This window comes from Maylandia zebra, linkage group LG5, assembly GCF_041146795.1.
Source record: "Maylandia zebra isolate NMK-2024a linkage group LG5, Mzebra_GT3a, whole genome shotgun sequence".
NCBI classification, from domain to species: Eukaryota; Metazoa; Chordata; class Actinopteri; order Cichliformes; family Cichlidae; genus Maylandia; species Maylandia zebra.
Window position 1 is genome coordinate 7783245 of NC_135171.1, and position 27688 is coordinate 7810932.

General features: G+C 40.3%; 1 protein-coding gene across 6 annotated transcripts in view; it reads right to left on the reverse strand.

The window, feature by feature from the left end:
• epha8 (eph receptor A8) overlaps window positions 1-27688 on the reverse strand; it is a 141582-nt gene that overhangs the window by 30257 nt on the left and 83637 nt on the right. For all 6 annotated transcript variants that reach the window (XM_004559885.2, XM_076883674.1, XM_076883673.1 and 3 more), the window contains 3 exons: window positions 5974-6129; window positions 5327-5755; window positions 3169-3293 (listed from right to left, as the gene is read on the reverse strand). In XM_004559885.2, the coding sequence (XP_004559942.2) occupies window positions 3169-3293; window positions 5327-5755; window positions 5974-6129 (710 nt within the window). The remainder of the gene's footprint in view (window positions 1-3168; window positions 3294-5326; window positions 5756-5973; window positions 6130-27688) is intronic.

Below are 27688 nucleotides of genomic sequence, written 5' to 3' on the forward strand. Positions count from 1 at the left end.
GGAAAACACAAAGCTGCAAATCAAAGTCTCTTTCTTGACAAACCCAGGTCCTCGATATTTATATATATATTACTGCACCCAGGACCACCTGCAAAAAACATAACAATGAGATACAAAAATTGCAATATATAACACTCTGGGTTGACATAAAACTAAAATATTTACTTTAACACACAATTACATGAGTGGCTTTATTTCTTATTAATGAACAAGTGAATTCTAAAGCAGTGATACAAAATCCCACATTTCATTCAAAATGTGTTTTTTTAAAGAATAATGACATAACCCCCAAAAGCTGAGAGACTGTCTAAAATGTAAACAAAAGCACAATGCAATGATTTACATAAACCCGTATTTTGTTTATAATAGAACACAGAAACGTCCCAAATTCTAAATTAGAAAAATTGCAATTTTAAGCTCATTTAAATTAGATGAAGGCAACGCAATTAGGCTGGGATGTTTACCAGTGTCGCTTCTTTTAATAACAGTCTGTACTGGATTTTTGGGAGAGGATGCTGTCCCATTCTTGTCTGATCTAGACAACAGTCCTGGGTCCCAGGTCTTCTTAGTCATAGTTTTCATTTCATGATATGCCATGAGAGTTGCAAGTCAGTGGATTCTGTTCTTATTTACATTTTATATACACCCTTTCTACAAATAATAAATAAAACCACACAGTAAAGACAAATATATATGGCCCAATATAAAAACACACAGTCCAACGTACAGTCTTGCAGGCTGTTCTGCTTACACACTTCATGCACACACTGGATGCAAACAAGCCAAGAATAATGGACACAAAAAATTGAAGGAAATGCTAACTACTGATTCAGCCAAATTAGTGGGCTGATCCATCATCAGTGTTCATCATCATCTCTGATAGATAAATAACCAAAATCAGTTGTAATCCCAGTAGCTCTCCAACAGAAATGCTATTTATTCTTTCTATGCCTCTATAAAACACTTAGCTCAGTGTGAATAGTGCCATACATGGAAACTTACCTTGCTGTACACATACAATTAGTAAATCTCATACAGCACACATTATTTAAGATGCTTTATCTGCCCACAGCTGCTACACATCTGCAAGCTGCTTAGCAACCCGACTTTTTCTCATTCTCTTTCTTTTTATATTGCATCCTCATCTGTGTTTTGTAGGCAATTAAAAACTTTTTACTGTGTATTCCATTTTTAACAAAAACAAACTTAAACAACAGGCAGATGATATTCTTCAAACCAACAATTTAAACTACATTTATCACATGAATGCATGAACACTATAGTTTATTTGGACTCCTTTCCAAATGCGCTATTATTCTTCCATGAAAACCCACCAGAGCGCCAAATGTGTATTGATCCATGGCTGACAATAGACCTCAACAAGATGCAGCATTTCCACCTGTTTGAGTAATATTTAATCAAAGCTACAGTGCCACCATTGTTTTAAAAAAGTAACTGAGCTTTTTTTGGAAGTGACACTTTATTATTGAGGCCCATTTCTTATGATGAATCTCTTCAGTATGAAGCAGAGGACCTGGATCTGAGGTTTGCAGACACCGTAGAAAAGATGTAATGAATAATGAGGCAGAATTATAGGATTCGGTGACAATAAGGAAACTGCAGCCCAGATTTATCCTGTAAGTGCCTTTAAAGACGACTGAAAAAAATGGAAGATCACACTGAATCTACCACAGCTATCACAACACTCACTTTATTTCTTACAGTCTTCTTTAACTAGTAGACTCATTAGAGCCAATGCTGAACACAGGAAATGAATATAACCTGCTCTGTCAGTTAGACTTTATTGCCATGTAAATGCCTCAGAAAATCTTTTCATCTGCTTCTGTCAGTCAGAAAAATGAACCCTGAATCGTGTTTGTCCTATTTTCTTGTTTCTTTTTTGATATTCGATTCATTTGTGATGCATCTTTTAGTTAAAAGTGAATTGTCAATATTATTATGCATACCTATCTGTGTTACAAAATTCAGCTGTTTTCATGTACATATTCATCAAAAAGGGGATGTGCAGTTTATCATATTCCTATTTTGAAGTCTTGATCATGTTCATCATTATCATATCATTATCAATAATTTAGACATATTTTAAATGTGTGGTGGAAAAACACTCAACAAAACAATATAAAGAGTTACAAGGTGCATGGAGACAGTAGAGCAGCTGAATCATTTGGGTGTCCCGGGGAAGGATAACAGCCAAATTATAAAGTGTTGGCTCTCTCTTGTTTTCATCATCGTCAGCTGCAGCAGCCACCATCCTCGCCGTGACTCACTGTTGTTCAGTACAGTACTAAAAAACCTTACGAAAGCACATTGCTGACTTGTCCACTTGAAAATCCCCCACAGGCGTCTCACCCCTGAGCGAGGCCAGATTAAGACAGCAGCGCAAGAGACGAGCTAATCCTTCAGAACTCCCCACACCATCCTGCTTGTTTGGCTATGAGACCGCCGGCTCTCAGGCTGCTCCCTCTGCAATTAGCTGATTTCTATCAAACCACACACACACACACACACACACACACACACACAGACACACACACACACACACACACACACACAGAAAACCACACATACTCACCCAAATGCACACACACACACACACACACACACACCCAAATGCACATACATGCACACACACACACACACACACACACACACACACACACACACACACACACACACACACAGAAAACCACACATACTCACCCAAATGCACATACATGCACATTCAGGCAAACACTTGTGGCAATTAGCTTATCGACAGGTCACGCCCGCCAAGCCGCTCGCTGTCACTGTCCCTTTCGCTAAGTTGAAAAACTACACCGTCTCATTCGCTTTCTGGCTCTCATTCTCTCAAAACCCCATTTCCTTTCAAGTAGCTCAGCTGCCAGCAGGGTCTTTTTCTTGTATTAAGTTATCCTGCGTCTGTCCAACCGTCACTCCTCTGTTTTCACAATATTGTGCCTCAGCTTAGTCGAGGCCCTTTGAAGACAATGCGTTTACAGGTACAGTTTTTCCTCTCATGAGATGCCTGAAGAGTTTCACGTAAGTTCTTTTTGGAAAATAAGCACAATAGGTTGGCATCGGCCTCAAACAAGTGACTACAGAACTGTTTTTAAGGCTTGAGTGGTACAGATGTAGCAACTGGCGTACCTTCTCATAATATTTGATGTCGTACTCGAGGATAACTCCGTTGGGCTGATCGGGTTCGTGCCACAGCAGAGTCACGCTGTTCTGACTGGTGTTCTCCTGCCGGATCGCTAACACTTCAGAGGGGGCTGCACAAGAAACAGGGAAGACAAGGTTTTGTCAACTCTAGATGTTTTTCCATGGTTACAGAGCGTAAGGAGATGAGGTTACTATAAAGTAAGTAAAGGCCTACTCTGACAGGCTTTTTGTTTTGTTTGTTTTTTCACCTGCTGTTAGCTTTAAGCTGCAACTCACTCGCTGATGGCGTCCAACTTTATTTCTAGAGTTTCTAGAATTTTAACTGCTAATAAGATCGAGGTTCTAATTGTTGCCCAAGGCAAGGTGTAATTAACAAAGATTAAAAGATTTCTTGATGAAGTCTTACTTTAAACCTAGATTAAATGTAATTCTGTTGCACAAAAATATTGTATTGTTATCAGTGTATTAACTTGGCTTTTCACCTCCTGTCATTTGTACCAGACGTCCTTTTGGAGACATGCATTAGTCAGTGAGTGACACTAACAGTTACTTCCAACTAGTCAACCAGAGACTGATTACAAGTCATTGCTGTCACATTCATCACAACAGAAATGGGCCGAGTTCTGTTCATGACGTCAGCCTGGAGAATAGAAGAAAGTTAGCCATGAGTTCTGTTTGCTGACAGTAGCAACTATTCCAACTAGTCCTTACAGAAACAAAGTGCACATTGCACAACCTGTTTTTCATTATCAGCACAAAATGTCACTGAGACAGCACATTCCTTTTAAATATTGTTATTTTGGCACTTCTGCACATTTGACAGTAAAAGAACTACAAAGTGAGAAAAGTATGTCTGATACAGAGCCAAGGCTCCGAATGATGTGACTGCAAGTGAGTCGCCAATAACTCACAGGTGACTTTTAAACTTGAGATTTAAACATTTTATTTCATTTAATTTTCATGACATTTCTCTTCTTTTGGCTTCGGATTATTATATAGTTTTCACACTGACTTATTTCAGGTTAGATGTGTGCACTTGCATGTATGAACATGCACCACTGATGCAATCATATCTTATGCTACCAATATAAACCAGTCACAATCCTGCTTCAGTGCACCTTTATAGATCTGTAACGCCGTTGTCATCCATTTACTTTATGTGCTACACGTACAGATTTTGTATTTATGATTATTTATTTTATTACTTAACACCACACTCCCTTTAAGCCAACTTATTTCTGAATGGCTCAGAGCATGAGATTTGTAAGGAGGGTGGAGATTCTGTGTCTACTAAAGCCTTGGGCCTGAGATGACCACATCCGTGATGTCATAGATCCAAGAGTAGACATAATTGTCTGACGCCTGTGCTTTTGCCTCACAGGGATCTCTTTAATATTCACTGGCTTTATTTTAATTAGAAACTACACCACTGTAACAGAATATAAATGACAGAAAATAAAGAAAGTCTCCTTAATGTATTTGTGAGAGATTTACAAACTCTTTAAATCTTTACCAAAAGACTTACAAACATTTCTACTTGCGAATTCTCTTGAACTCACAGTTCGTTTTCTGCTGTCATTACTTTTTCAGTTTCTGTTAAGACACTTTCTCTTTTATTTCAAAATCTCTGTCATACAACTCAATTGTTTCTACTTTAAAGTCTCTGAGAAAGTAGCCATTAGCATGGCGATCACTGAGCTACAGGCTTCAAATTGGAATTTACATCCTTGTACTCCATATTAGTTTACATTCCTTGTATTTTTTTCAGTTTTATATTTCCTAATTTTTTCTTTGTTTCTTTTTTGTGTTTCTTGTGAGTTCTTTGTATTACTATCTTCTGTTTTTGAATTTCTACACTTTACAGATCCTTGTGTGGAGGGTGTGGCTTGTTCTCCAGCTCCTCTGGAGAAAAACGTCTATTATATATGTGGGGACCAGGAAGTAATGAAGTCACAAATACACACCTAACCTAATGCTGACTCTTCACCAAGATCATTTCCTCTCATCGCACTTCAGACAGAAAAATTTATTTTGAGGAAAAGTACAAGCCAAATACACTGGATATACATAAGGTTGTGATTAACTGTGCTGCCTACTAAACTCCTCGTAATGATTTCCAGTACGTCATTGTTCTGAACCCTACCTGCCTGGTTCGTTGTGATGTTGACCACGGCGTAAGGTGTTGGCTCATTGGTTAGGTGTGACACTGCATTCATGGCCAGGATGCGGAAGGAGTAGTTGGTGTGGGCCACCAGGTTGAGCACTGTCACCCAAGACTCCTTCAGCCCGGTCTGGCGAGGAACGAATCGGACCGCAGCCGTGCCCGAACGCTCCACCATCCCTCCTCCCCCTGCCCCAACACTTGCCCCTCCACCTGCCTTCCCTCCACCAGTGATGCCTCCAGGGGAGGATGAACAGTCCTCACAGGGCCCTCCTTCTCCTGAGCACTTCATACACAACACGCTGTACTGCAAGTCGCTGCGACCCCCTGTATCCAGAGGACGGTCCCACTCTAAATTCACGGAGGTCCCATTGACTGAGGAGATGACGCTTACTGGAGCAGATGGAGGGCCTGGAGAAAAGAGAGATTTGAGTTCATTCGGAGGTTTGATCATGTCTGAAAAAAAAGTAAATTCGATTTCTCAGGCAAAGATAAGTTCAGCACATCATGTCATGGTTATCGTGTGCTGTTTGAGTGTGTTTATGTGCATGTCTTTTCACTTTTTCAAGGCAATCCCACACCTTGCCTGTGGGACTGGGCTTTCTGGTACACGGTGTTTTTGTACTTACGGGAGCATGGAGCTGCCGGTGTGTCATCTGCTGCCCGATAGTAGTTGGTGTCACAGGGGCAGGAGAGGGCGGCTCTGGTCTCTGAGTGGCTGTGTTGAGGACATTTACCACACAGACCATCGCCTGCCACCGGCTTATAGAAACCCACCTCACAGGCTGCAGAAACGGGGAGATAGAGACAGAGAAAGAGTGAGAGAGGGGCAGGGAGAATAAATAGAGTAAATAGAGACCTTGCAGGGAAGCTGCATTGCCATAATCACTCAGACCGTGATAAAATTCAGAGAGAGTGCATTCAGAGAGGCATGAATCACACTCTTATAGCAAGCTGTGCATATCAACGTGAAGCTTCAACTTTTTCAAAACTGTGTCATCTCCTCTAAAGCATTCATTTTAGGACATAGACCCATCCCAACTCCCCCTTAATCTATGTATAATTACAGGCCTTGTAACCGCAGAGACTGCAGAGCAGGGGAGATGAAAGTCATACTTCTTTCTGTTCAGATTTGGGCTGAAAAGGCGCTGCACTGTTGATACTCCCAGTGAGACCATCTGAATCCAGACCGTGTTTCAACCTTATTCAGCTGCTCTGATACATATTCACTTTTAACTCTGCACTGATTAATAATAGAGGGGCTCTGATAAATATATTCTCTTTCCAGGCAGTTAATAGGCTTCTGCTTTGGTAAATGGGGCAGGGGTAAACCTCGCGTACACGCAGCAAACATCATATATGAAAACGATGCACCCTGTTTGCGCTTCTTCGCACATGGTAATTTGCGATTCCCCAAAATGCTGTGTTTTAGTTTACAGATGCAGTCTTTGCCTAACCTTTCCTTCTAAAGCAAATAGAAGACCATTTTAGGGCTTTAGACATCAAAGACACTGAAAGAAACATAAAATGGAAAATCAAGAAGAGCAAATTTATAAGAAAATATACAGTTGACATGTATTCCTGATTATTGAAGACATTTTTAGATATGTTTGTAAACGATTAAAACCACTCCCCATGCAAATGTTCAGCAAATCCATTCAATGTAGGGTCAGGCATTTGATGCAGTTATTTTTATGATATTATATTTTGAGAATCCCTCATAAAGCAGCTTTTAGTTATTTAAAACAGACAATATAAGAATCCGTCCTTATCTAAAATCTACCCATCTTCAGTGAATGGGAAGTTGCTACCACAATAATGTAATCCCACTGGCTTCCCCACAGCTGAAATTACAGCTTTTATCTGTCTGAACCTGGTGGCAGTGGGAAGTCATCCGTCCACTACTCAGTAGGCATGCACAGGTAAGCTTTGACTGACATATGAATATGAAATGGAAATGGGGACAAAATACAAACAATGTGGAGGACTTCTTGGCTCCAAAAGTAAACCAAACCAAACAATCATGATGTTCCCTCCATGTGTCAGTAGACCTCTTCATTAGATGCTTTAGGCTTAACAAAGAAAAGCAAGAAAACCTCTGATCTTTTACCCAAAAGGAAGTCAAACACCAGAGACCAATTAACAATTGCAACACCAACTATGTCTTACACTACACCCACTTTGGAAAATATACAGTATTTATATACAAGATATGAACTAGAGATTTTGGGAGATACTTACACAGGTAACATGTAAATGACTTTCAGGGGGTAAAGGAGGAAGAGGCCATGGAGCCTCAGCAACAAGTGTTCAGGACACTGCCAGGTTTGTATTTCAGAGCCAGAAGTGGCCATATTTACACTGAAATGTGACCAGTTTTATTTGGGTTTACTTATATAACAAAAGCAATATAAAGCCTCACTTTATATTGTAAGCTAAGGGTGCTACAATTAGATACAAAAACAGTGCTAAATTATAAGCTACAGCTAGGAAGCAAGGTTAGTGAGCTGAATTCATGGCTGCAACACATACTTGCTAATTAATCTTGTGAGTGAATGAGCTGCCTGGACATGAGGACACAGGAGTAATTATGGAGACAGTGAGTTTTATTTAACAAAAAAAAAAGCAAAAATATATTATATATAAGTAAACAAATAAAAAAAAAACAAAAAAAGTAATAAAAGCAACTTAACAAAATACCACCAAATTAATTGCATTAAAAAAAACTGACTTAACAGACAAGAAAAAGTGGATTTAAATATTAGCTCATCAGACTAGTCTAACACACAAGGGACAACTGACAAAACACCCCCAAAATAATTAAATAGTTACTTCAGTTAATGGGAATCAAGCAGAAAACCAAATATGTCTCAGAAGTTAAAGAAAGGAAACCAACACATTAACTTCCACTGTGTTTTTAATGCTTATTTTTCAGCCTTGAAAGCTTTCCATTTGGTTGGATCATATCCTTCATTGAACCTTTACTTGGATGTCTGTACACTCCAAGTACACACATACTAGATTTCACTCCATATTGGACTGTTGTTACATTAGGTCACTGACTAAATCTGCCCAGACAGACACATCCATCCAACTTGTGCCAAAAAGCTTAAAACCTGCAGAAGTACATTTTGCCATGATGACCTACTGTGACAGGCAGAAAAATTCACAACATGAAAATCATATCAGCGAGGCTGGTAAACATTCTGTCAAAAAGGGGACTTTATATCGTAGCTTCAAAATCTGGCACCAAAGTTCTATTTTGAAGTGCAGCGAAAGCTTAAAGATTAATATATGCAAAATTGGCTATCAATTATTACGGAGAACCGCAGGGGACATGGGAGAAAAAAAAATTAAGACGGACTTTTGCGAGATCCCGAGTTAGTTTTGCGAGATTTCGCAGAACTAACTCGGGATCTCGCAAAAGTTTTGCGAGATTTCTCAAAAGTCCGTCTTAATTTTTTTTCTCCCATGTCCCCTGCGGGGCTCCGTAAATTATAATCAATTATTTGAGGAAATAATCCATTTAAAACCTGTCAAGTATAGTAACAAAACATTCTAAGAAACTGAAAGCAGCAACAGTGTCTGTCCTAGGAGGTGTCAGCAGTGTTTCAATGATAAAGGCATCCATGTTAGTGGGTTCACCAAGACATTCTCAAGCCAGCTTAGAAGCATGTCCTAGGCCCAAGAGCCTCGTCCCGGCCTAAAACACCTCCCCTAAGAGGCACACAGAAATCAGATACTTGCCAGATAGAACAGAATAGACTAGACTAGAATAGAATAATCCTTTAATTGTCCCACAGGGGAAAAAACACATATACAAACAGAACAGGACACAGGACACAGAACAGAAACACACAATATTTTTACATATCATGGACAATAGTTACCAAAACAGTACTGTACAGTTATTAAAATTAAAGTACAGATAATTAGCAAACCCAGGTTGTAGTGTGCAAACGGAGCAGGATACTGAAAGATGTTTAAAATACAGATTGTGTATTGTACATGTGCATTAAAAAGTTAGTTAGTTAGTATATATAAACTGAGAAAGTAATGTGCAAGTTATAACAGTAGTAGTTGTTCGGTTGATTAGTGCAAATTTCAGCGCTGATGTAAACATCTGTGTTTGTTGGGAGCCGTTTTGATTGTACAGTCTGACAGCTGCAGGGAGGAAGGACCTGCGGAAACGCATCTAGGATGCAGCAGTCAGATACCTGAGCCACATCATATAGCTCTTATCCAGTGTGGAGGAGTAACAGCTCTACTCACCCCATCTCTACAATAGAGCCCTGACACCCTTCAGAAGAGGTTAATTTCTTTCATTTCTTCACTGCCCACTGATTATAACCATAGATAAGGGAAGGAAAGTAGATCGACTGGTAATTGGACAGTTTTACATTCACACTCAGCAGCTTCCTCACCACAACAGACTGTAATGCAGTAAAGCAGATGCTGCACCAATCAGACAATCTACTCTACCCTCATCTGTGAGCAAATTCACCATACTTCACACTCGCAACTTGTTCCAGATGCACGGTGGGCATTCCACTGGTTTCCGGCTACAGAAAATCAGACTGGTTCCAAATTATGTCTGCAGCATTTTACATTCACATAATATTTACAGAAATCAGCAAAAAATATTGTACGTCAGTTTTTGGTTTTTTTTTACTTTATTTATTAATTAATTTTTTGAGAATATTTCATTGCACTCTGTATAAAAAGCTACATTACTGGTGTGGTAGCTTCCTCGACCTTTGTAAATGATACAATTCAAACGATATCATGACTGATATTTTCCATGAAGCAAAAGTTCGAACCGCTGATTTTAAATTAATAAACTCTACACAGAGAAGCTGTTTAGAGATCGTCAACCTACATTTTCTAAGACTCTGGGGGAAAAAAGCATTTTAAATTTGTAGTTTTTATCCTCTCCTGACTTTGTGTGATCAAACATCTCTTTTGCCATCTGTTGGGTTTTTGTACTTTTCTGTTCCAAACTGGTCATTTACAGTCTTTTAACTCTACAAATTTCAATGTAAAACAGGACTATTCTAAAGGCACTTAATTTATAAGGAACATTTCCATAATAGTAATACAGCCAGTAACAATATATTCTGGCTTTCGGAAGTTTTAGCATCTAACAATTACTAATTTAAATTTTTGGATGCTTTGGGACTGTAGAGCTAGTTGTTTGTTCAGGTGTTTTTATTATCACTGAGTGGTGTATACATAAGAAGCACCCCTCTGTATAATACCCTGTAATTTAATAGCACCACAAACAGAAGGTTTATCTTCCAAAATAACCATAAAGTTGACTTAACAGCTCTCTAAGACTCTAAGCAAAATGGCAGATTGACGCCGTGTTCATCATCTGTGGGTAACTTACAGTACTGTATAAGGGACTGACTAACAAGTCTAATAACAAAGCTAGCAAAATATGACATCACAAACAGCTGGAGCTGATATTGGTTGCAATACACAACAAGGATTTTAATTAATTACCTTTCATCAGGCTTGATGACTAGGGTTTTAGACAATGGTGCACGCACAGTGTTTTGTTAGTCTTGTCTGTAATTCAATCTCTATTATTTATAATTCACCATTTAATATACCATGACTTGCTCCTGTCTGCCTGTCCTTTCAGACAAAGATATAGGCGTCCATTAAGAGTGAGAAAGAGATCGAGTGAGGGGCTGCTGTGCTTCTAGATGTGTGTTTGTCATATAAAACCTGTCAGGGCTGATCACATCAAAAGACCTGGACAATCAATGTTATAAAAGAGCAACAGAAGACTTCTATGAGAAACGCATACATTAAAAGCTGGAAAAAAAGAAAAGTTCAGCTGAAAATTCTCTGACGTGCACACATTTTGTTTTCTCCAGAGACTCCAAAGAGTAAATAACAGAAATGCAAGGCTGGCAGCAACCTATGATTACATTTGTTAGCTTTTCAAACGCTACATTTAAACACCACATATTACTTGTGGTGTTACTGTCAAAATGAGAAAGCATAATTTTTCATACATATTGTTTTAATGCTATTCAGAGTTATCTTAAATTGCCTAACTAAATATATAATAATCTTCAGTAATATTGTCACATGTTGAAAATCTTAAATATCTTTAAGATGCCGCAAGGACATAAAGAAAGCCATAAGAAAACAGTTTTAGGGGGCTGACACATTTGGGAACACAAACCAGAATGGGGAGCTGAGGTCGGTCAGCTGGTAAGGAGGCAGAAACAGCTTGCTTTACCAGCTCACATTTATTCTGCTGTTTACGAACAAATCCTGTGCTGAGACAAAAATGACTGGCTTTTATTTACAGACATCAGGCTGACATGCCTGCAAAACCGAGAGGGATCTGCAGTGTTTGCAGCACATACTTCAGCTAAGACGGTTCAGGGGACTTTACTTCGAAGTCCATGGATTCCACCACAAAGCTCATTCTGGGTATTTATCCTTGGTTGTCAGCAGTGAGCGAGTCAGTATGTAAGCAGTATTGTCCCAAGTGAGACGAATATATTTTATTTTGCCACTTGGGGGCAGCAAAACAATCTTTAAATACATAATTCATACACTATTGCATCATAAAGTTGTTTACGGGAAATATGTCACACTTTAAGAACAATGTCAGTATTTATATGAAGCTGTGTTTTGGAGAATTTAAAGAATTAAAGTGTTCTTTAAACTCAGTTTTGGTCTCCATCAACTCATGAAGATGGTTGATCATTTATAATCGCATATTAAATTCTTCTGCATTAGTTGTCAAGTATGAACGATCAGATTTAAGTCTGGACTTTAAGTCTGATTAAGTCACTCCAAAATGGTGGACTTCTTTGAGTGTTTTGGATCATTGTCCTGCTGAAAAAGTGCACTTGACCCGAGCTTCACAGCTGGAAATTCCCCTTTATGATTTTTGGTAGAAATTCTGGTATTCATGGTTCCATTAGTTATGGTAAGTTTTCCAGGCCCACACTGTCACCACCATGTTTGACTGTTGGTATGATGTTCCTTTTATGAAATGATGTGTCAGTTTTACGCCGGTGAAATGGGACTGAAACCTTCCAAAAAGTTCAGATTTTGTCTCGTCAGTCTTTTGTGGCCTTCTGGATGACTCATCGATGCAGAGTAGTGAGGAATAGTTTTGGAAAGCCCGCCACTCCCAGCAAGGTTTACCACTGTTCCAAGTTTTCTCCATTTATAGATAATGTCTCTCACTATGGTTTGTTGGAGTCCCAAAGACTTTTTAGTTATTTTGTAACCGTTTACAGACTGATAAATGTCAGTTACTTTGTTTCTCATCTGTTCTTGAGTTAGATTATGCCATGATGTGTTAACATAATCTTAGGATGTCTAAGGAATGGAGAAGTGTACTGGTACAAGAACAAGAACAAGGCTGATGTGCAGAGCTTTAGTAACTACAGAGGGATAAAACTGATGAGCCACACCATGAAGATATGGGAGAGTTGTGTAGATTGACAAAGTTGTTGAAGCTTTGAGACCCTGGGGAGGTGGAGGGAAGCATGGGAGAAACGAGGATTGAGAAGCAAGTAAGAACCATGTCTGTGACAGGTGAAAAGGTGAAGATGTGAGGAACAGAGATAATGAAGGTGGGTGAGTTTAAAACTTGGGTTCAACCATCCATAGTGACAGACAGTGCACAAGAGAGCTAAAGAAGAGAGTGCAGGCAGGGTGGTGTGTGCAGAGATGAGTGCAGGGTGATTTGTGATAGAAAGATAGCAGCAAGAGTGAAAGGTTTACAAGATGGTAGTGAGACCTGTTATGACGTATGGGATGATGGTACTAACAAAAAGACAGGAGGTGGAGCTGCAGGTGGAGTTTAACATGCTACGATTTTCACTGGGAGTGAACAGGATGAACAAGGCTGGAAAGAAGTATATCAGAGAGACAAGTTGAGCATTTAGAGACAAAGTTAGAGAACTGAGATAGTTTGCACATGTGCAGATGAGGGAAAGTGAATGAACTGGACAAAGGATGCTTAATATTGAGCTTTTAGGCAAAAGGAAAAGAGAAAGAGTTCTTGGATGTAGTGAAAGAGGACATGCAGAGGTTTGGTGTGATGGAGAAGAATGCCAGGGATCGGGTGAGATGGAGGCAGATATGACCCCCAGAGGGAACATTTCAAAGAAGAAGAATCATGTAAATTAACCCACTGCCAAAAGTGAGAGTTGGGTAAAACTCAAACCTGAGATTTTAGGGAGGTAGAACAGATCAATATTTGGTTCAGAGGTCTTAAAAGTGATGGTGGAAACAAAATCTTGTGCTACACAAGTTTCACAGCCTTGTGTTCAGTCATGCAATTTGGCTGCAGGGCTGAATGCACTAGAAATGGATAAAAACACATCTGTTCATGTGCTTTCCCTTTCAGAATACTATGTCTGTAGTGACCTCTGTGACTGCCAGAAACAGGGCCTGTCAGACAGGACAAAAAAAATCCTGCATTTAAGTACAGTTTCCTGAAGAAAAAGCTGCCCAATAGCACAGAGACCTGCTACAGAGACAGTGGAGCTCAAGCTGCTGGTTAAGGTTAGTTTGTTACCTTGGCATCAACACACTCAGATATAAAAGAAAACCCTCAAAAAAACAGCACAAAATTCTCCATTTATCAATAATTAAGATTCTTCCAGTTGGTGCAGAAGCTCATCCCCAACCTGCAGAGGGCACTCGACCCTTTTTTCAGCTGTGAACCGCCTCAGACTGGTGGGAATGAGCTTTCTTCAAAATGTTTCTGGGCTCAGCCTCAGAGATCAGATAAGGAGCTTGGTCATTCAAGAGGGTCCATATCATATCAAGAAGCGCACGTTGAGGTAAATGGGCAATCTAACTAGGATTTCTCCTGAATGTCTCTTAGGTGAGGTGTTTTTGGCACCTCCGAGCAGACCCTGGAAACACTGGAGATATTATGTTTCTTGGCTGGCATAAGGAATGGTAAATGGCCTGTATTTATATAGCGCTTTTCTAGTCCCTAAGGACCCCAAAGCGCTTTACATATCCAGTCATCCACCCATTCACACACTGGTGATGGCAGCTACATTGTATAGCCACAGCCACCCTGGGGCGCACTGACAGAGGCGAGGCTGCCGGACACTGGCGCCACCGGGCCCTCTGACCACCACCAGTAGGCAACGGGTGAAGTGTCTTGCCCAAGGACACAACGACCGAGACTGTCTGAGCCGGGGCGCGAACCGGCAACCTTCCGATTACAAGGCGAACTCCCAACTCTTGAGCCACGATCGCCCCTGTTGTCGAATGTCCCCCTGAAAAGATAAAGGAAGTGACCAGGGAGAGGCAGGGTCCAGGCATCTCTGCGTAGACTGCTGCCTCTGTGACCTGGGCCCTGTTATCAGTTGTAGAAAATCCATGGAGGGATAATAATTTAGACCCCAAAATATGAAAATCTTACTATGAAAATCTAATTTTCAGTATATTATATAGTTTTAAACTGCTGAAATTTCCTTTAGATCAAAACCTCTAAATAAAAATTGCATTAGCTTCACTGAAATAGCAACCCACCACATAAACAGGCCCACACTTATCTGCAAAAAAGAGGAACTGTTTGGATATGTATACACACACACAGACACACACACTCACGTGTATCACTATAGATAAACAGACAGGGGGTGATAGTGTTCTGCTCTTTCACTCCCTAACAGGAGCCAGAAACTATTTGTGTTTACAATATTTATCTCAGACTGTTTTCTCTTCCTCCTTTTTTATCCCGTTAATCCCTCCATCCCTTGATGTTTTTTTGTGAAGCCCCTGAGTTGAAAAGCAGGTCACGATAAACATCGGAACAGCTCGTTCATCAATGGGAGAGGCGGCGAGAGCTTTGAAGTCTCTGACAGATTCACCAGGAGTTTCACGCACACACACACACTCGCGCACACACACAGAAAGGTTATGGTAATGCAAAAAACGCACAAACATACACATTAGGGTGATGTCTGATGCTGCCACAGTAACCACACGCAGCGTGAATCTATCAACCCACAGGTGAATATGCAAAGGCAGAGAGAAGGTGCTTTGTAGCAGGACCAGCTGTGATAACCTTTCATTTCACATCTGACGTGCTGCTCATTTGATGCTCTGGATGGAGGAAAAATTAAGATATAACTGGGAATTACAAAAACTAATGCCGTCATCAAAACACGAGTAACATGATCAACTAGTAAAAAATCTCATCAGTGCCAAGCAAAGACGAGCAGAACCAGCAGCCTATAGCAGGGCCTGCTTGGCTTTTTGTCTGCGTCACAAGGTCTGATGGATTGCTTCACAGCACAAAACAGAAACTGTTTCGGAGTGTTTCTTTCGCAGTCCCAAAGTTTTGATTGACGGCCAGAGATTGTCACTTTTGTTCACTCTCATTTCCAGCTATTTAAATTTCTGAATGTGCATTGCCAAATTCTACTTTAGCTAATCAACAGCAACCAGTAGCTGATGTTTGCTCTCACAATGAGTTTCAGGCATTGTTTCAGTGCATTTTGCAGCTGTAAGCACTTTTCTCTCCAAAGATATAGGAGATTAAACTCCAAATGTGATATTAAAGAAAATGCAAACTAATGAGCGCTCTTGATTTTATGTGCAAATTTCAACACTTATGTCACATTATGATTCCAGCTTCAAATTTCAATATGAAGCCTGTTTTACTGGGCTCTTAGCCCAGAAAGATGTTTGATAGGCACTTTATTGATCCCACAGGGGAAATGACTGTATTACAGCAGTGTGATAAAGAATAAGAACAGTATAATCTGCAGTGGTTAAAAGTACCACAGGCCCACAGTGAAGGCTGAACGTTTAAAAATGTGGGGATTTGCAAAGACTAAGAGAAGAAAATCAAAGATCCCTCTAAGTGTGAAATCCAATACTTCTATAATATTACATTTCAGGGCTACCCCTTTACAAAAAAGTATAATGTGGAGTTGATCTTCATTAAAAAGATCAGCTGCATGTGATACTTATCTCCTTCTGGTGCTATTTTAGTCATAGAAGCACGAGGCAGGCGCTTTAGTGAACGTGCCACACTCAGCAGTCGTCAGAAATGGTGCCAGTTATGTTTTATATAAGATCCACTCTGGTTCGTCTATAAGGAACTCCTGGATGGAGGTGGCTGATGCACTTATGCACAAAATCTGTCAGTAAAGAGAATACACGACAGCATCATAGGATGTTTCCATGAATGAATGAAGCAGGAGTCAAACATTACTCATGAAGAAGAATGGCAGAGCCACAACTATCATGCAGTACTGCTTACTACAAATAAAGGCTGAATAAAGATGAATTATGAGCATTTTACGTAGCACTGTGTTCTTAAAGTTGTTTCCCTTCAAAGTGACATTTGTGTGTTTGTTTTCGTGTTTCAATAAAGCGTGGATGTGAATTATTAGCCCAGTATTCCTGCAGCAGCTCCTCCTCGCCTGCACCTGCGTCTGCTTCTGTTCCTCCAACACAGAGATGATTTTAGCCTCCAGAACATTAATTAACGTCAACAACATTAATTAAAAGGCAGATTCCCCAAACATGTCAAGAGGAGAAATATTTAGGTTTGCTTAGCTAGAAAGTTCTAAATCCAAATACTGCGTTTGTGTGACGACTTGCTCGTCGCGTCAGGGATTGGCAGACATCTTCATAGCAGGAGAAGAAAAAAACCCTCGAGCGATAAAGAACTTGTAACATATTGAATTAAACATGCTACAAGTTTGAAAATAAAGCTGTGAACAAAACGTTGTTCGCAGCTTTGCAGCAGCATGAAATGCTAATTTTGTTGATTTTATAACAAACACTTGTTTTGATGTTTAACAACATGTATGCTCATCCTGGGAGCCAGAAGATTCAGACAGAATCAGTTCAAGCAACGATTTTTGTTCCACATGACACACAACAAGCACTGTTCTCATAAATCACACCTCACTGTCTAGTTTTAAATACAATACATTTTTAGTATTATAGGATAAAAGCTGGTGACTCTGTTTTTCCTGTACATTAAACTTGTGTGTTTTTAGACTGTTTCCGCCTCTGTAGCTGCTGTTTTATTATTAAAATCTTACCCAAGCCTCATAACTGACCCTAAACTTCTGTGATTTGTCACCTCATCTCAGCTTTATTCCAATACTTTACCTTTAAACATTACGAAGTCTAAGCTGACCCCACCTCAGCCCTACCCCCAAGCCTAACCCTAACCTTATTTTTTGGAGAAAAGCAACATGAAAAAAAAAGTATGTGTACATAAAATGTTTAAGACACACATAAAAAACTATTTCCAGTCCCACCAAAAACAAAAAGTTCATTTTTGTTCATTTATTGTCTCCTCATTGCCAAGAGAACTATTTTAACCCTCTGAGGTCTAAACCTAATTTTAACCCTCTTGAGGCAGGCGTTGCCGATTTGCAACAGTTAAAAACTAACAACCTGATTACCCCACATACATATTTTATGAGGTTTTTTTTACTCAGAAGTACCACTGCAGGACTTGGTTGTGCATTAGCAACAAAAAGTTTAATTTGAGCCTGAGAGGGTTAAGGTGGAGTAGAGGGAGTGCTCCACTCCAGGGCCTGCCCAGCTGCCTCCGGGGAGCTCTGTCGTCAGTCTTGTTGTCAGGTATGTAGAAAGTATGCGGTACAACCAGTGTGTGGGCCACTCTTGCTTGTGTTGTTGTTGGTCAGTCAGCCAACCCTGCAGGACAACTGAGTTCTAAAGTACAAAGCGTGACAACAGGAGACCCCGCCCACTTTTTAAATTTTGCGTAAGCTGAAGTTTATATCGTTCAACAGTCGAAAAATATACAAGTAGTATAATTTTCTGCACTCAGGTACTACTGAGCAATTAACCAAACCACTTCTTTGAAAGCTGTTCCAGTGAAACAAGGAGTTCTTAGAAATGCAGTCAAAACTTATCAATAAGGAAAGCCAGTCATAATTAAACAGCTGTGCTTTTATCTGCTTTTATGCAGTTTTCTGGTGAACAGGAAGCTGGCAGAGGTGTGGTGTGAAGTGGCTCAGATCCTTTAGGCCAACTGTTTACAGAGTATGTACTTTGGTAGTATGCATGAGTGTATGCATGTGTGGCTGTTTGCGTATTGCCCACCATGTCAGTACCTGTCAGTGTAGTGCAAACGCTACAGCAGAATTTGCATCACAATGAATCTTAATAGCCATGTGCAGCATTGTGTGCTGACCTTGATTTATTCCTTGTATAAGTGGGTAAATAAGTGGGAGCTGGAGAAAGCACATCACTGTCCCATGCGTGAGGAGACTGTGAGGGAGGAGCACGGATGAGTGGGGGTTTCAAGTACAGCCTGGACGGGCCGGTGAAAGCTCACAGTGTTGGTGCAGCACTGGCTCTGAGCCCTCTCTGCTCCAATAAGGTAATTTTGTAATGCTGGGGAAAATATCTAATAAATCAATAAATAAAATCAATAAATCAATTCTGAAGGAGGAGCAAAATAGAAACATTGTGATGTTGTGTTAAAAGTCCAATGAACGATTAAAGGAAGGAAAAAACAGTTAAAATTTGATGAATCACATTAAAGTATCCTTACAGCACTGAGATGTGCATAGCAAGCAGTTGAAGTTGAAATGCATTAGTACGCTGATGGTCACACACTATGCCCCTCAATTAATTCTCAGCTATGCTGACTCCATTTGTTATTTCTTAATGGTTTTCTAGTAGAGCTTTTTGTTTGGTCCCTTTTTCTCCTGCTTAACTGACTGCTGCGCTGTACAAACGTCAAGTTTTCTTGCAGTGCCCATTGTGAAATATAGGCGCTAATTTTAAGCTCATTGCTACAGTCGTTTTTGTCTGTTTTGCTTTTGTTGCTGTTTGAATTGTTCTCCTTTTGCCTGTGGGTGCTTCAGTTTGCTCGCGTCGTAAAATCTGTTTGTTAGATTAATTGGTGTGGATGCAGGGTGACCAGATGTCCCATTTTATGTGGGACTGCACAGCATTTTTATCTCTTATCCTCCTGTCCCACATATTAAAGATGTTGCCCCACATTTTATAGGCTCCAGTTTACAAAGGTCAAATCGCATCTCAAAAGAAACATGTTGTTCAAAAACAGGTGTCATCCCTGCCATAGCACCCCCACTGAAACCCAAAGATGGCAGCTTTAAAAAACCTAGGGTTACAGCTTCCGTAAGTGTTTCCTTATACACTTACATATCCAGCGCTGATCTCTTAAACCTTGCAAAGCACTGACCTTATAATAAAAGACGCAGTCTCCAAAATCTAGTGATAAACTTTGCCAAAGGCTTCGAAGCTGCTTCCCCAGGGAGCAAATGAAGGCACTAACAAGCTGCTGAAGCTGTCTGAGTGATGGATGAACGTGCTGGTAAGATCAGCTTTGTAAATGGGACACTCACCATCCGCACTGTCCCTCCTGCTACATCAATAGTCCAGATACCAACAGCTGAATAGCTGCACTACTACATCTCACTGCACACTTTAAACGGGGACGTCACCTTCCAATGTGAGGTAAGCTCGATATACTTCTAACCCTGAGCAGAAAATGGATGGGGCTGGTTAAGGATCATTTAAGGACATTTAAGTTATGAATGGGTTCAGCTGAGCTGTGTTGAGGTCAAAAGACAGCACGTTTTTAGTAAAACAACAGATTTTTGACCAATCCCTGCATTAACAGGTGCTTTAGTATATCTGATAGAGAAAAGATAGTCAGCAGGGTCACAGTAAATGTGAGGAAACATTTATTAGAGCTTGAACAAATGAGACCAAATGCTGTTAAACCTGCCGACTGGTTTTGAAATACTGCTGGCCATTTAACACCACAGCCCAAAATAAAAGGAAAAACATCCACTGGAGAAAAATGGCCAGCTTTACAGCTTCCGAGTTAAGAGCATTTGTTTTTCTGACTGAGTGCTTTGTCTTCCCCTGGCAATATGATCCAAACACACATTTAAAGTCATCTGTCTAGTAATTATCTGACCTGAGAGAGAAACTGTTGCTAGAGGGAAAAAAGGACTCAAAGCAAACTAGTTTCATGATATTGGTTTAGATTATCGGCTGTAACTGCACAAATGAGTTACCAGCATTTTACTGAGCAATAAAGTTTGCCAGGACCCAGTTAACTGTACAGTTTGCTAATCTTTTTGCTTTTAGCTACTAAATTAGATGTCTGATGTCAAATTAGACATCAGTGCTAATTTCATTGACCAATCCTTTTCGTCATAGTCTTCATCAACAACCTTTGTTTTTCCCGATGAGAACAAAAACTAGATAAAAACCTGTGCACAAAGAAAAAAATTATAATGAAGTGAATTATCAGTTTCATCAGCGAATAAAAGTGAGATAAAATATTCTCTGATACTTCCTGTTTCTCATGAAAATGTGACAGAAAACCTGTAGCTTTTGAGGCGTCACACCTACTTCAGTTCTACGATGTTAACACAGAGCTAGCAGCAGGAGATCCCTGAGCCTGACGAAAACAAGCTTGATTTTACAATGTTAAGAAGTAGAGATCTACAGGAGTTTTCCTTGAATAAATCCACTGCCATCAGCTCTGTGGGCTGTCTTTCACCATCAACACAGTAGTGAATAAGCTTGTTAGTTCTTTTACACAATTTGCTTTTTGTAAATTAAAAAAGAAATGTTTTCTTATTATCAACTGGAAACTGGACTAACGTCACAAATGTTCCTTTCTAAAAACAACAAATGAGTAAAGGGATGGATTGCTTTTTAAAAAACTAAGCATCATGTGTGATACATTGCTTTCTGTGAGTAATGACCCCTACACTTTTGTATCATTATAATAAATGATACAACTGATTCCTCTTTTGTTGTCAACATTTCTGTAAGAAGAACTGATTTTAGAAAAACTAAGACAAATAACAAGTATGGCGTCGATGTCTTCAGTCCCTATACGTTCCTGCCTCCCCTCAGCTCGCCGTTGGCCTCCACGCTGAGTTCAAATCAATTCCATCAATGAAGCCATCACGAAGGGAACATTACACAGTGTTTTCCTGTGGAACAGGCCTGGTAATTACAAATCAAACGAGACAAATACATCCCGGTTAATGAGCGTTAAACGGATGTTAATTATCCGATTGAATGGCTGTCACCATTAAACTGTGTCTAATGGAGGGAGTGGGAGGAGGAGAGGTGGGAGGGGTCGAGAAGAAGGGTAGCTTTTAAAAAAAAGGGGGAAAAAAACAGGCATTCTGAAAGGCATATTAGCAGCAGATTGAGAAGATCAGACAGTGTCAAGCGCGTGTGTCGGAAACGCAAGCGAGAGGGGAAAGGCGTGGGGAGATGCAGCGGAGGGAGGGAGGAGGGGCGGGGAGGCTAAACTTTCCTCTTTTTCCGACATTAGCGATCGCTGCGACGCATCAGAGAGGAAATTAATCAACTGTTTTTGATTATTTATATATTTGAAAAGGACAAAGCTTGCGGGAGGAGGAGAGCTGAGAGGAGGCAGGAGTCACACTGCGCTAATGTGGTCACAGCCGGTCTACCAGGCAGCTCCAGTCAAAACAAATCCGTCACAGAAGGGTGGAAAAAAAGAAGAAAGTTCACACACTTAACATTCAAAACAGGGTACGACCCCTCTGTGATTCATCAAGAATGTAACAAGACGAGAATCTGGATTTGGATTAGCAAGTATGTACTGAACAACTAACAAACTGCTGTTTCAGGATGAACGTGCGTGTGTTTGAACACAAGCATCGTAAAAATCCTCACGGGATAAACAGAATTCCTGTCAGGAATGAAGGATGCAGGTCACCAAGTGCTGAGCTCGTCGGAACCATTCAACATCACCGTCACCCTCTAATAAATGCAGTTGTTATAAGCATGTTTGCTAAATTAGAAGTTTTTCACAGCTCCAGGTGTTTCGCTCGTGGAGGTCAAAAGGACAAGTGAGTTTCATGTTCTTGCATCTGCAGAGGATTGCTCCATCATTAAAAGGCTCCCCGTGGGTATTATTCTTAAGCTTTTTGGATAAAACATTACCCTAGTATTAATAGCAGCATTATAGTTATTTTATTATATTAACAAGCGCAGTCAACGTCCTGGAAATATCCAGGCTGAGCTTGTTTCCGGACATCAATTAATGCCGTTTTGTCAAAGCCGCTGATGTGGCTCATTTAGGCACATGGTGGCCTTTGATGGTGGAACTTAACACACCAGGTTACAGCATTAAGGTGACAGGTCTGTCACTCCCAAGTCATCATCGTTCAGTGAACCGGGTTGTTGTTGTGAAGGAGCATATTTGAACACACATCACAATCTTTTCCTAAACTTCAGCAAGTGGAGTTTAGTATCTAAAACTAACCAGGGAGTGATTGCAGCACTGAAAAAGTTCAGTCTTCAGTGGGCTCTACCAGAGCAGTGTTGGTATACTGCAGTGTCAAACTGTCACTGCTTTTTCTCTATGGCTTCAGCATAGAATATGAAGGAAGCACAGCTCATTCTTAATCATTAAAGACTTAAAAATAGCATGAATAATCTTAATTACTACTGATGACAATTAGAATCTGAAAAAGCTTTTTCTGACACCGCACTGATTACCAGCTGTGCAAACTGGCCCCACAGTGGATTGTAGATATATCGCAATACATGCTTTAAAAAAACATTAGCGAGTTGCAGTGTTGCACATGCTGTGTAATTTATTTTAACTCAACTACATGTGCATTCACTAAAATGGATTTAAAATGTCATCCACTGCTCAACATAGGCTTAGACTTCCTTTGTGTAGTTTTGTGCACTAAAAAATTAAAGTGATCAGCTCTCTGTTTATCATTTTTTTTAACAGCGCCCATATTTCCCACCTGCTTCCGAAGTTTCCCATTGCATTTCAAAATAATGTTTTAAGGAAAGGCCTAAAAAGAAACAATCATAAACTATATGACGTGATAATTTATGGCATATTATATTTGAGTTTTCAAAAAGAAAGTGAAAAATAGTTTATAAACTGATATAGGAGTGAGGATGACGATGATTGTTTTGGTTTTTTTAACATGGCTATTTCTTTATTTCTCTTACTGTTGGCACTGAAATGCAGGCTTTTCTTTGAAAAATCATCGTCATTAAGAGAGAAAAAGCAGCTCATTAAAAAACAAACAAAAAACAAACAAACAACAAAATCAAAGCTTCAGAAACTTTGTGGGAAAAGAAATGAAGAATATAAAAGGATGAAAACAAATAAAGCTCAGATTTTCACCTATTTATTGCACCAAAAGAAAGAAAGAAATCAAATAAAGCTTTGACCCAACTTCAATCTCCACACATTTGAGCAAAAGCAGACAAAAAGCGAAAAGTTTGGCTCGGCTCGGGAACGAGAGCCAATTATGTGGTGAAGCAACGGCATTAGAGCCTCTGTGACTTTGAATAAGAAACGACAGATTACACAACATAAACTTTCTGTATTTCTATAGTCTCACTTCTATTTATCCAAGCAATCAACTGACATTGATGGAGGAGTGAAATTATGTCGCAGCTGGTTCCTCTACTTGAAATGCCAACATCATTGCAATTCACGGCACACACACACACATACATTGGAGCACGCACATCCATACAAACTCTCATCCCTCCAGCGGAGGCCGTGAAAGAGCGAGAAGTAAATGACAGCGCCCCGTGTGCACATCAGTTTAACTCAACAAGAAGTCAGGGCAGAAAATCATTTGAAGAAGTCCCGCAGTCCCTTCAGATGGAGGCTGCCAGCTTCTCAGTGATCTGCTATCATGTTGCCTGTCTCTTTACTGTCAGCACTAATAGCTCTTAGACACTGGACCGGGACATGGGTGGCTACTGCAGGCCAAGGGTGGCACACACTCAATCAATAATGTAGCCAGCAGCTTCCCGGCCTTTTGTGTGCATATTTTCAGCCCTGAATTAAGCATTCATATGGGCTGCACATAAGAGGATTTGTTCGTGCCAGTGTGCGTCTTTGTGTTGCCGCTAACATGGGTATGCAAGTGTGTGTGTGTCTGCAAAGTTGCTTTGTGTGCTGACGTGCAGCCCTCTGCACCTGCTGTGGAGATAGGGCTTCGGCCAATCGCAACAAAGATTGGAGGGAAGTTTGAGTGACACAACTGTGCTGTGGCTGGCTGAGATACGATTCATTCTGTTATCTCTCTCTCTCTCTCTCACGCACACACACAAAGAGTCATGATGGCTTAACAGAATTAGATGTTTAATAATGCCAGTTATTCTCTTCCACTGATTCTCCTCTTTCCCCTTCTTTCCTTCCTCTCATCTCACCCATCTTTTCAGTTCTTTCCTTCTTCAGATCTTCTTTTCTCATCTCTCCTCACTTCTTCTACTCCATCTCCTTCATTACCTCCTTTTCTTCCCTATATTTTTCTATACTTCTCTGCTCTTTTCACCTGTTCTCTCTTCCCTTCTTTCATTTTTCTTCGCCCCACTTTCTTTTCATTGCTTGCTCCTTGCGTCTCCCGCATTTCTTTCCTTCTCCCCATCTGCTCTCTTTCCTTCACGCCCGTCTTTTAAACTCTTGTGTCTTCCTTTCTTAAGTCCTCGATCCTCCGACTCAATTTTCCTTTATCTCATTTCCATCTGTTCATTACTCTTCTGTCTTTCCTCTGCTGTCCTCCTCCTCCTCTCCTTTTCCGCCTTTCAGTTGTTCCAGATCCTCTCCTTTTCTCTTCTCCTTTGTCTCTCCTTCTCTCACCCTTTCATCTACTTTCCCCCTCTTTGCACCTCTCCTTCCCCTCCTTCCTTACTTTGTTGGACATCCACGGGCGAGGACCAACCGGACCAACACAAAAACACTAATTAGTCTTGGCACGGCAACAGCAAATCCCTCTCCACTGACGCTCCCGCCCCTTAACAAACAGATGTAGGCTGCTCACACGTTTGGACTCACACATTTGGACACATTAATGAGACTCACACATTTGGACACACGCACACACATTTGTGCAATAACACACAGGGTCCCAGTGCCTGGTTTCCCAAAGCGCAGCATGCAGCCGCTGCAGCTGTGACGGCTGTTGTTCGGCGCTTTTGTGAAGGGGTTTTTGTTTGGCAACATCAGTGTGGCTGACGTGAATGTGATGAGTATTTAAATGTAGCAGCGTTATTATCAAGTTGAATATCCTAATTTGGCTGATTGAAATGTTTCAGTTTTGCCTCTTGCCATGCCCCACCAATCACAGCTCTGTGCTTGTCTGATTTACTCTGGAATATCAGCAAAACAATGGATACGACTATCATTCCCGAGACATCGTTGCAATGTTAGTCAAGATATTCCACTTTCTGGGCTCTGCTTTTCAAAAGGGACGCTGGTGACATCATCGCCAGGTGTTCCGGATTTCTTTCAGCTGAGAAAAGCCAGGAGGGATATTAGGTTTTCAAAAAACGTTTTTTTTTTTTTTTTGTTTTGTTTTTTTGGATAAGTTTACAGAATATGGAATACAGTGATTTAAATATATGGTAAAAAACAACAACATGTCAATTAAGAAATACACAGATATTTTATTTACTTGAAATTAATCTTATTATTATGTAATACTGTTACATTGTCACTTTGTGGTTAGTTAAATCTTGTATGTATGAGGGGAGGTGCATATACGCTGTTGTTTGTTCGATTCCTAATTTTACTTGTTTATAATCAGACAGAAGTAAAATAAATGAAAATAAATGAAATGGCATTTCACAGGAAACAGGATTTCGTGGAGTTACAGCATGAAAAAATACTTCCATCAGGTAAAGGTTTGATTTTTTTGAGGGGTTTGAGATAACAGATATTAGTGTAAAACGTTAACATAAGAAGGTAACATCATCTAGCTCCTGAAAATTTGCCTCTTTAGCATGCGGCTGAAGTAAAAGTGACCTGGTGGATGTAAGGAGGTTAGAAAGGTGCACCACCCGGTGCCAGTGTAGCTCACAGGGTGAGCAGGTGACCATATGCCACAAGGCTGCAAAGGGCCAGCCCGGGCTCCAGTCTGACCTGAGGCCCTTTGCTGCATGTCTTCCCCTCCTCCATTTCCACCATCTAATAAAGACAAAAATAATACTAAAGAGGAAAGTAGTGCCATTAATTCAGCATGTGTTTAAGGTTGTTTTATTTCAGTTTGGCCATATTATTGATATAAAAAAAAAAAAAAAAAAAAGAGTGGTTGAAAAGCTCATGCAGATGTTTTAGGGATTAAAAAAAATTCCATCCCAAATGAAAGACAGACAGCAGCATGGAAAGGCAGCAAGTTCAAGGTAATTCCAGAAAAAAGTGATGTGCTCCTAAAAGTTCTGTTTATTACTCTAAACCACCACAGACATTAAAACCAAACCAAAACGATGGTCATATTTTGTTTTTTTCCCCTTCCAAAACAAAGTGCAAAGTCCAAGTTTCATAGCCAGCTGATATCTCATCCTTTCAGCAGTTTACCTTGTGTGTACAATCTTCCTGGAGATGAAAAAGAAATGTTTTTCAGCTGCACAGATACAGATCCCCGGTGGATCGGCTGTGTGTGCGTTAAAGCCATATTTGTGAGTGAGTGAGTGGATGTGCGCTCGCACCGGGCAGCTTTCCCACCCCCAGGCAGCGAGTGTGGGTGTTTTTCTGGAGCCTCTGTGTCATTTGCCTCCAAACAGTAACAATGTTGTTGATCAGCAGTTGTTTACAAACCGCCAGGAGGATGGAACTAATTTGTTCACTGTGTATTCCCCCGTCTCTCCCACTCTGGAGACCATTTCAATTTGAGCTCCTTATATGTTCTCGATAGCGGGCTGCCACAAGTTGATTCTGACAGCAATTATGAATATTGTGTTCCACTCAAGTGGTCGTGAGCGGGAGAGTAATGAAGTTCTCACCAAATCATCTGTTCCCCAAATCACTTAACTGCATCTTCATTAAGAACACTGCAGCGTAGAAGAAATCATCAGATCATCAGATTAACGACGTAGCAGCTCAACGTCACGCGGTACGAGCCAAAGAACTGTAGTGTTGCCTAGCTGTCTTTCCATCTTTCCGTACATACATACATAGATAGTCTCAGACTTTCAGCCTTTAAACTTGATCAGGGCTGTCAGCAAACACGTGAAACAAAATGAGACACATCGTTGTGAAATTTTATAATTGGTTGTCGGAGGGGGGGGCCATCCTAGCAGCAGCCTTTGGACTCCTGAGGGGCACAGAATGCAAAGCTGGCTTTTCACCAGAAAACTTGTTAGACGCTGCACTGCTGGGGTTTAACAAGGCACTATGCATACTGTGTGTGTCTGTCAAGGCTAGACTAGAGAGAGAGAGGGAGTTGCAGTATTAGTGAACCTAAGCAGACAGATATCGGTTTTGCTAAACAGTGTTAGGTTTTTTTTTTATCTGTGTGATTTTTTTTCTTGTTTGTTTCA